Consider the following 10787-nt stretch of genomic DNA (forward strand, 5'->3'; position numbering starts at 1 on the left):
GTGCATTTATTATAGATGTGAGCATTAGAATATACATATATATATATATAAACTCTTATTAAATGAAAGGACTTATGATTCTTGATGATATGCTAACTTAATGTGGTGTGGTGCTTGAGAAAAACTCAAGAAAAACTTTGTAATTGTATGTTAAAACGAGTTTTAATTAGTTCTTCTGAATCATTGTTTTGCTCAGAGCTTGCTGTGTTTTTCAGGAGTTTTTCATGGCAGTATCTAATGATGCCAAAGCCTTTCCTGCCCTCAGGGATCAACTAACAGAACTGGAAAGAATTGTAAAACGCAAGTAAGTCAGAGCTTTGTTTTTTTGTTTTTAGGTTTTGATATGGATGAAAGGTGCTGTATGTGGTTAGTGTTGAGAATTTAAAGGAGAAAGGCTCTTTAGATAACGATCAAACTTAACTAAAGAGTCATTAACTGTTTTTTTTAAATATTTTTATTTTATTCTTCAGTGCTGAAGATGCCAGATCCTCACAGAAAAAGGTATAAGACCGACTCTTTCTGTTCCAAATTAAAGTTCGTGTTTTTTCAAACGTCTGTGAACCTAAACTGTGAACCTAAAATTCCCACACAGCACAAAGTCCTGCTGCGGCATTTCAGTGTGGGAGAGGAGAAGCTTCAGAAACGTCAGCCCATCAGGAGTAACGATGAAAGTGAGTTGTGGATGAACATCCACTCTCCGGTTATCATAAACATGGGTAGCTGGGCTGCTGACTGTCACATTCAGCTATCTATTTGGAACTCTTTATCATGCAGTGGTAGCGATAGTCAGTATTTTGAAATGGCAACAGAGGTTCGCTACTCATAAACTCAAAGGATGTTTTCTGTTAAAGCATGATGATTTGGTACCGCTTGTTCTTCAGGTCATCTCTCCAATCTCCAAAAGACACACTGAAAATTGTTGTTCTTGGTTTGGTTTTTGTTCTTTGTACTGATTTAAATAATTTGTTTAGGGGCAGTTCAGTGGTGCAGTGATTAGCGCTGTCACCTCGCTCAGCTGGAGCCTTTCTGTGCAGAATATGCATGTGTGGGTGCTCCAGTTTCCTCCCACAGTCCAAAGAGATGCTTGTTAGGTTAATTGGTGACTTTAAATTAGTTGTGAGGATGAGGATGCGAGAGGTTGTGGGTGTCTCTCTCTCTATCTCTGTGGTAGCTGTGCTAATTTGGATAAATGTTTTGGTCTCTTTAAGGTCATTTAGTGTATTATAGTGACATCTTGCCTTTTTCTCTTCCTTGCTACTTTACCATGCCATCATTCCTTCTTGTTTACAGTCTTATTTTTGTTCTAATTCATTCCTTCAGTCCTGTTCAAAGTCTACTGCTGTGACCACACCTACATCACAATCCGGGTCCCTGTAGCCTCTTCAGTCAGGGAGGTTATCGGTGCTGTGGCTGACAAGCTGGGGTCAGCGGAGGACCTGCTCCTGGTCGGCCTCAGTTCGGCAGGAGGTGAGAGCAACGGCAGTTACTTGTCAAATGATTGGAGATGACAGAAGGTAGAGCTAAAGCTGGGTGATGTATTAAGTCTTTCTGGGTGATGTGTGACCTTTTGTGGTGAGTTTGGTGACGGTAATAGGCTGCTTTATTAGGGGCTAAAGAATGGCCTTGAAGTGGCCCAAGAAATAACCCGAGCTCAGTTTTCCTCATTACATTCAGCAGAAAGCTGTTGGTTCAAGTGGCTGCTCTTTATTGTACTGATATTTGTGTCCGCCAGAAAGTACTAATGCAGCTCTGCCTTCCTCTGAACTTGACCTGGACTTTCCTTACCAGTGGCAAGTCAACAAAGCTGAGGCTGCTCTTATTTGGAGTGGATTATCACAAGGCTCATAAAGAGCATCCAGAAAGTTTTCTGGATCCTAAAATCGATATATTTATTTTTATAGTCACAAATGTACACATAGTTATCCGCAATGAAAAAGCGAAGCAGGTTTTGAAGTTATTCTCCGGTGCCTGTGCAACTGTGTCGGATCCACTGATAAAAAAGAAAAGATACAAAAGGACAACTGTGTTAGAAGGAAAAAATAAAACTATGAGGTAGAGTGAGAGATGTCATCAAGGAACAGATCAAGCAAAGGACACAAGAAAATTATGCTGCATTGAAAGTACCCATGAGTGCAACATCCTCTATTATTCCTAAATGCTGGATTTAAAAAAATAATTCCCAACAATGTGTGGATGAAACTAGGCATCATGTCATTAATACCATCTCTGCTGTCAGAAACAGTGCTGTGGGGTTGTTTTCCTGCAGGGCATTGAGACTGGTCGGTATCAAGTAAACTTTTTTCCAGGCTACTCAGGATCTCAGGCTGGTAAAAGAACAATACCAAAGAAAAGCTCCCTTGGTCTCATTTATAAACTGTGCCTGCTAAAACATTCTCTTCCCCACGCATAAAATTATACTTAAAAAGAATGAATTTTGGAATAAATCAGACTTTTTTTTGAAAGTGAGCCAAGCCATATGTGAAATGGAGATTTTAAAAAGCATGACGGGACTTATCATAAAAGAAAGCAGACTATTCTTAGCAAACCTAGCTATATTAAAATGAACTATTTATTATTCACAAACCTCACTGCAAATTTACTATCTAATTGTATCAGTCCTTTCATTAATGTTAATAATATTTGTAGCCAGTGTTGGTGCTAAAATCACTGGAGCCTTGCATAATGATCTGCTTTTTTTCTGTGAACCGATGTGCTTTTGTGCTTCTTTTTGTTTGTAGTCTGACTGTTTATTTTTACCTCTGCCAGAGTCCTTTGGTATGAACTTCACAGCTCAACCTGCATTACTTTTTTATTCTTCAGTAGCCTTTCTTCTCTTTGTTAGGTACTGACACCAAAGACACCTTTTTTGTTTTGTTTTCTCCGTGTCTCTGGTTAGGCAAAATGCACATCTTCCCCTGTTTAGTAAATGGATGAAGATGAGAAAAAAAATAAGAGGTACATGTGGTAAATTTTAGGTTGACACTTATAGAAGTCTTTGTGTTAGAGCAGCTTCATAAATCGAATGAAAAGAATGTGTATGCACTTTTCGTCCTTTGTGCATACACAAAGTTGTAGTCATGAGTTTGAATGATTATTGTGCGTCTGATCTGTAAACTTAAACCCAACAGTGCATCTGGTGAGACCTGAAAGCAGCACTAATGATCTACAATCAGGCTGGTTGAGTTTGAATATTTCTGCCAAGAAAAATCTGGGCATGACTTTCAAAGAAAGACAGCCAGGTTTATGGGATCAGGTCTGTTAAGTTTGTAGGAACAAGTCCGCAGGCAATTGCTGCTGCTAGAGTGTTTAAAGGTGTTTTAACCAAGTAAGCTAGCAAATATGATGTTAGTCTTTTATTGTAATGCATTTGGATAACACTTCATGAAATATTGTGTCTAGATATATAAAAACAAATAAATAAATAAATAAGCACAATTTATCTGAATTTCAGGACCAGGAGCACACCTCATACATACACCTTCCAGTTCTTTGTCTGTTTGTAATATAGAGAGGGCCGGTACTACAAGCTGTTCTCGTTTCCATGCTTCCCTTTTTCAGTTCATTCACCTCTCATAAGAACATGCTTACAGTTCTGTCTGAGGCCTTCCCCAAACCGCAGCCTGAATTCATGCTCATGCCATCTGTTCCAAAGGTTTCGAAGCATGACTTCAATTCAAATTAGTAGTGCCAATTCGCAACAATAGTTATACTGTAAGGTAAAGCCTCTAGAATATTAGAAAGAAGACCGCTACTATGAACAAGCATTTGGCAACAGTGGGAAAGAAAAACGTCCTTTTAACAGCAAGAGACCTCTAGCAGATGCAGCCTCAGGGAGGGGCAGCCATTTATTATGACCAGATGAAGGTGAGAGGAAAAACAGGAGAGTAGAGGGATTCAGGACGAATGCACACTAGAAGGCAGCCATAAATTAATAATTACTAATTTTGGCTTGAACCTCTAAATTGTGGTCTATAAACATGGATGGTCAAGGGTCCAAATGTATGCAGTGTTTTCTATCAAATACACTACAGCAAAACTAAAGTTTTAATCACCTGGATATATATATTTTTTTAAAAAAGCATATGCAGACAAAGACAGGTTATTCTGGTTGTTTGATACTACACACAGCAGTAAATATCTAATGTCAGCATGGTAACATGTTTGCAAAGAAAATACTATTTGATTTCTGAAGTTTATACATGCCAAATAATTCTGATGGTATTAATTCTTTCATCATTTGGACAAATGTTTAAAAAAGAATTGGAGGAAATGTTTTGGGATCACATAAGGTGTGATCCTCATGCTAAAAATAGAAAAAAGTAACAACTAAATAGGGCACTGAGCACCTGCATGCCTATTCTAAAATCTTTTGTCAAGCCATCTAATGGTTATTATTTTTTAGTCTGAGTGAAAACGGTAGACAAATGGATGTTTTCCATTCATTTTTTTAACCTTTGTGTGTTTTGGTCTTCCTTTTGCAGAGAAAACCATCTTTAAGCCCAGTGATATGTCGGTGTTCTCCACACTCAGCATTAATGGACGGCTGTTTGTGTGTCGGAGGGACCAGTTGGATTCTTTGGTGTGTTACAAATTACATTTACATGAGAAACTCGCATATTAACATGTAGATCAGCTGCAGCTCCAACCCCAGCTGTACACTATATCAATATCACCCAACACGTCATGTGTATGAACTCATCTACACTCCCAACCAGTTGGCTTTAAACACTCCATCAAATTGATAGAAATGACAGTTAGTTTAGTTCAGCTTTCAGTCTCTGTTTTATAAATGTAATGTGTTTTTCATGCTTTGGAGACCACTTTACCTGAGCAGGAGGGTCCCTCTACAGGATCACTGGCCAGCTTTGAGTTAATGAGCTCTAAGGACGTGGCTTACCACATGACTTCCTATGACTGGGAACTTTTCCACTGTGTACATGAGGTATTCAACAGCAACTGAGTCTGATTAGAAGAGCTGAATATATATCTTCTTTTATTTATTGGTATGAAATATTCAGTTACTTCACTTGCTTATTTTACATGAAAATCAGTTGTTTTTCTTCTGCATCTTGCAGCTTGAACTCATCTATCACACATTTGGGAGACAATATGTGAAGAAAACCACTGTGAACCTGGACCTGTTCCTGAGGAGGTTCAATGAAATTCAGTTTTGGGTGATCACTGAGATGTGTTTGTGTCCTCAGCTGAGCAAGCGAGTACAGCTTCTTAAGAAGTTTATCAAGATCGCTGCCCAGTATGTGGATTTCATGTTCTAGTTCGGTTTGTAGTTTGGTTTATTTGCCACACTAATTTCATGTTTCCTGTTAAAGCTGCAAGGAGTACAGAAATCTGAATGCCTTCTTTGCTATCATTATGGGCTTAAGTAACCCGGCTGTTTGCAGACTGAGTCAGACATGGGAGGTGTGTATTTGTGCATTGTCCGTCTTTGGAAAACTATTAATTACTTAACTGCAAGAAAACTTTTGTCTGGTGTTTTTGTTTGCAGAAACTTCCCAGTAAATTCAAGAAGTTTTATGTGGAATTTGAAAACTTGATGGTAAGCTCCAAAGTAAAACATTTAAGATGAGCCACCTGATCAGAGTAAAATATGAGGTTAGTGTCCAGACTGTGATTGATCCACAGCATGACTGTCTCCACAGGATCCGTCCAGGAACCACAGGGCGTACCGGCTAACAGTAGCCAAACTGGAACCTCCCATCATTCCTTTCATGCCCCTGTTGATCAAAGGTTAGGCCAATTTATTGGATGACAGTTTATCATTTTGGCCGGTAGACCACAATTGTTTCGCTGCTGAATTGCTTCAACAGCTTTAACACTTTCCAATTGGTCGTTTTTTTTCTAGACATGACATTTACTCATGAGGGCAACAAAACATTTATCGACAGTTTGGTCAATTTTGAGAAAATGGTGAGGCTCTGCTGCGCATCTGTGAATCTTTTTTTTTTTTTTGTTCTTCTCAGCTAATTGGCGATATTTGCTGCTGATCATTGCTCTTTGTCTTGCAGCGGATGATAGCTAACACAGTGAAGATAGTGAGATACTGTAGAAGCCAGAGATTCAGTAAGTTTCAAATGTTTTCTTTTTTTTTTTGTACTAATTTCACATATGTTGCACTTAATACAACAAAAGGACACTTTATAAAATTAAACATAAAAATAAATAAACAAAATATATCTTGGAAGCACAATATCAAAAAACTGTATGATGAAGAAACAACAATAAAAGACTTTATGTCCTGTTAATTTGATGTCTTTTAGATACATCTTAGAATAAACCTGCAAGCTGGAAAAGAACTAATAGAAGAGGCCGTTCTTCTAGAAAGCACATTGGGAGAAATTCTGACAACGATTAGCTTCCCATAATTTTAATTTCTTATTTCCAAAATAAAAAATAAAGTAATATTCTCACAATAGGTCGAGAAAAGTACTCGTTTTGACTGACTGACAGCAAGCTGTAATATTGATCTTTTGAAGTTTAGTTGGAGTATATTATTGGTATCTCTGAACCTTTAACATCTATATTCAATCATTTATCCAGCAGTTTCCCATTAATCCCTTTATATTGATTGCCCGTATAGCTTAGATATACTCAATCAGCACAAATATTTTATTAAAAAGCACAAATATTTTGGGTTCCTATATGATGAACTTACAAATTCTTCTTGCATTTTTTTCCCTGACACTGCCCATCTTTTCAATTAAATCAGGTCCAGAGTCACCACTGCCAAGCAAGAACCACCCTGACGCTTGGACTTATATTCGTCAGCTTAACGTGATCGATAACCAAAGGATGCTTACTCAGCTCTCTCATGGACTTGAGCCCCGCAGGTCTTGAAATCCACTCAGGGACAGAAACATTACACGAAGACGCTACTCCATGACGTGATGTGCGCTCGCTTGGGATGAGTTTACTTAGTACAGGATTGAGGACCTGATGTTGTATCAGATAATGAGATGTTGTTTCAGAAGCCTGCCTTGTTAAGCTTTTTCTTACAGTAATTAGTGATATTTTAGCAGTAGTTGTTGGCGGGTGACGTACCTCCTCGTATCATTGTCGTACAGATATCACAACAAACAGCATGAAGAAATGAATGATGTTTGGAGGGATCTCATCAAACTGTGTAAGATTTTAGATGTAAACGCTATATGATGCTGACGCTTACAGGTCTCAGTATTCCTGATATTCAGCTGTTTCGTATATTTTGTATCAGACAATATTTATATATATTTAAGTTTTTAAGACTCTTGTGTTGTAAATTGTATACAGATATTTATTTTGACAAGCATGCAGAGGATTATGATTGTTTTATGTTTTTATTCATGTGAGCACATTTCTCTTTAAAGCCTGAGATATCATAAGTGTCTGAAAACCTTTTTGTGCGCTCTAAATAATAAAAAACCTTTAGATGTATTTGTTCAACTTTATATTTGTTATCTAGTATAAAGACAGTTTGGTCAGTATAGTGTCAGTGTATAAGCTGGAAATCAACCAAGACAAGTCATGAAACGTTTTCTTACATCTTGTTGAATTAGAGCAGCAGAGCAGCAGCAGAACAGGTCAGCTGATCACAGTCTGTACATTATGAAAATCTACTGGAGCACACAATAGAAATGACTGTGAGCTGTTCAAATCATTGTCGATATCTACGGAGGAGGTCAGGAGAGTGGTGCGTGCTGTGAGTGTCTGCAGCCATTTGTAAAACATGGTGGAAGCGCTGCAATAATTTGGAGCTTCATTTCAGCCAGTGGTGTTGGACCTCTTGTCAGAAATAATGAAAATATGAACACAAATGTACCATCAGATTTTGATCCACCATGCAATACCATCTGGACACCTCTGACTGGCTTCATTTTTCAGCATGACAATCATCCCAAAAGGCCTATGCAGTAAAAAAAAACCAAACAAAACAAAATCCAAAAGAGACATGGATAACAAAACAATGGAGTATTATCACTCATGGACTGGCCTCCCCAGACCCCGAACCTTAACATCACTGAAGCAACATGGGATCTTAACAGACAACAGAACAAAAGTCAGCCAACATCCAAAGACGAGCTTTGAATGGCTATCAAGAAATGTCCATATTCCCGAAGACTACCTAAAGAAATTACAAGATGTTTACCTAAGAGAGTTCCGGCTGTGTTGAAGAATAAAGGTGGTCATACCAGATATTGACTTTCAAGCTAATTTGAATGGTATAAAGAAATAAAACAAAAATATAAAAAAATGGCAGACTGACAGACTGCTTTCTATCTTGTAAATCAGGTTCTGCTTTAAGAAATAGTAATTTATTAGTGCTTCTAAACTTCTAGTGTATATTTGTTTAGTTAAGAGTTGGTTTAAATGACTTTTTTCTGAAAGCTTAAGCTGAAAATATTTGGGGCAGCAAGAAGGAATTAAATGTAAATTAATTCTTATCTCAGGTTTAGCTTTGAGTGATTTGGCGTGTCTGATCAAACATTAATCATCATCACTTCCATTCATTTCTAGAAGTGCATTAAACATTTTTTATTGTTGACTTATACTGTTGACCTGTGAATTGTGTCAACAGTGAAGCAGATGGTTGCTTTATATTTTCCATTCGCCACTACATGAGGAAAGAATGAGTCATTGACAGCTTTTAAGTTTGCAGAAATGTATTACCTAGATTTAATATGCGATGAATAGAGAATCAGTGAATCTGATATCTCACAGTGTTTCTGACGTCACAGTGGAGACTGGAGAAGTACTCATATTCTTCCTCCTAGAGCAGGGGTGTCGAACTCCAGGCCTTGGGGACTGGTGTCCTGCATGTTTTAGATCTCACCCTGGGTTAACACACCTGAATCAAATGATTAGTTCATTTTCAGGCCTCTGGAGAACTTCAAGACATGTTGAGGAGGTCATTTAGCCATTTAAATCAGCTGTGTTGGATCAAGGACACATCTAAAACCTGCAGGACACCGGCCCTCGAGGCCTGGACTTTGACACCCCTGTCCTAAAGCATGTTGTAAATGTACAGTTAAATTTATAAGCTGTATTATTGTTATTAGTGAGGAAGCTCTGATGCTGCTCTGATGTAGCTGGCCAAAGGCTTCCTGATGGTAAACACTTATAGACAGTTGGGGTACATGTGTACGCAATAAATCACAACCTTGAACTCATCTGATATTTTGTTTATAAAGTCTCGATGTGGAGCAACATTAGTTCTTGTGGAGTCAAAAGTAAATTGAAGTGAATGAAAAATTGTTTTATATAAATTGTACTTTATTCTTAAATGCTTTATTAAGATGAAAAATACTTTTGAAGGGTTTTTGAGTGATATATTTCTGTATTAGTTCATATAGATAGTACAGTACATTTGAATGATTCCTTTGCTTTACGTGGTCTTATTGATTAAGCAATCCACATTGTCATGAGTTTACATGGATTAAATGAGTGGTTGGTGATCTTATTGATTTCCCACCAAGCTTCCTGAGTTGCTGAAATGATGAAGGTCTTACAGCAATTATGTTTTTTGATGGATTGGAACATGAGTATAGGTCTTTAATAGAGAGAAATCCACAGAATGACTTTTCGATTTCAAGTCAAGGATCTTGTTGCATATCTGAATATATCAATTTTATTACGTCGTGTCATCACCCAAAAAAAACAAAAAAAACAATCTGACAATCCAATGAAAAGATTTAACACTGCAGACTGATCTAAGCTTTTGCACATATACAAATACATCTGAAAACATCTGTGATGAACAACTGCATAGTGCAGTTAATCCAAGATCACATTATGCATAGATCACATATTAACAATTGTAGAATGTACCTCGTGGGCTTCAAGGATACAAATGTTCCCAAATTTCTAGTAAATTTCCACTTTCCAGATTTCTGAGTCACAGCTTTGCACTGCGCTCACCTTTTTGCCTTCTATCAGTCATCTTCACCTATAATAACAACCTAACCAAAGGGACAACCCCATTAAAAAAGGCCCCACCCAGGCTGACCAGGAGGTTTCATTTCAGAACCTGGTTGCTGTGAGAAGTCACACACCTCATCAACCCTTAACTTTCTTGACAGTGGCAAGTCTTTGGGTGTAGCCTGGGTTTAATTGCTAATTGTGTATACCTGAAAAGGTGTTGACAAAGACATTTCTTAGACTTGATTTGGACTGTCAATGCCTTTTAGAGCATTTAGAGTGGTCTCATCCAGATAATGTCTTTTTCAGGGAAACCCTTCCATATTTCAGTGAGACAATGCTAAACTACACACTTTTATTACAACAGCATGGCTTTAGAAGAATGTGGTTGCTGAAGTGGCCTACCAGACCTTTCTACAACTCTAAACATTTGGCAAAGAAGACCCAGAGCAATTAAGCAGCTAGAATCTTATATAAGGCAAGAAAGGGACATTCCTCTCGCAGAAGTCCAGCTGATCGCTCTTTTCAGATGTTCATAGGCTTTTGTCCTGATGTATGCTCAATCATCCAGGTAAGTAAATCCCAAAAGGTTGATTCTGTTCATCTGGACGTAGTGTTTTCAATGGGAGAAAGGTTTCGTCACTCATCTAAGTTCATAGGCTATTGTTATACAAAGAGGACATACTGTGCATTATTAAGCACGACCCTGTCCAAACCTTTTTGAAATGTGTTGCTGCCTAGAAATGGCCTTACTTTTTCCTGAAAATTGTAATTTTCTCATTAGAAACATGTATGATTATATGATTTCTATTATTCTATTGTGTATAAAATATCAGTTTCTGATACTGCAAATCATCACATTATTTTTTATTTAC

At 37.6% G+C, this 10787-nt stretch overlaps 1 protein-coding gene across 4 annotated transcripts in view; it reads left to right on the forward strand.

Annotated features, from left to right (window-relative positions):
- Positions 1–7862, forward strand: part of rapgef4a (Rap guanine nucleotide exchange factor 4a) — a 36832-nt gene extending 28970 nt beyond the window's left edge. For 3 of the 4 annotated variants that reach the window (XM_005921492.3, XM_005921495.3, XM_005921494.3), the window contains 13 exons: positions 216–304; positions 471–501; positions 593–671; positions 1321–1467; positions 4482–4579; positions 4817–4942; positions 5076–5254; positions 5331–5421; positions 5507–5557; positions 5661–5748; positions 5864–5928; positions 6027–6081; positions 6728–7862. In XM_005921492.3, the coding sequence (XP_005921554.1) occupies positions 216–304; positions 471–501; positions 593–671; positions 1321–1467; positions 4482–4579; positions 4817–4942; positions 5076–5254; positions 5331–5421; positions 5507–5557; positions 5661–5748; positions 5864–5928; positions 6027–6081; positions 6728–6855 (1227 nt within the window). In that variant the 3' untranslated portion in view covers positions 6856–7862. The remainder of the gene's footprint in view (positions 1–215; positions 305–470; positions 502–592; positions 672–1320; positions 1468–4481; positions 4580–4816; positions 4943–5075; positions 5255–5330; positions 5422–5506; positions 5558–5660; positions 5749–5863; positions 5929–6026; positions 6082–6727) is intronic. The other variant, XM_005921493.3, reaches the window with a different exon arrangement.
- The last annotated feature ends 2925 nt before the right edge of the window (positions 7863–10787 follow it).

The sequence above is a fragment of the Haplochromis burtoni genome, unplaced genomic scaffold, assembly GCF_018398535.1.
Source record: "Haplochromis burtoni strain Fernald_Lab_line unplaced genomic scaffold, NCSU_Asbu1 Contig_48, whole genome shotgun sequence".
NCBI classification, from domain to species: Eukaryota; Metazoa; Chordata; class Actinopteri; order Cichliformes; family Cichlidae; genus Haplochromis; species Haplochromis burtoni.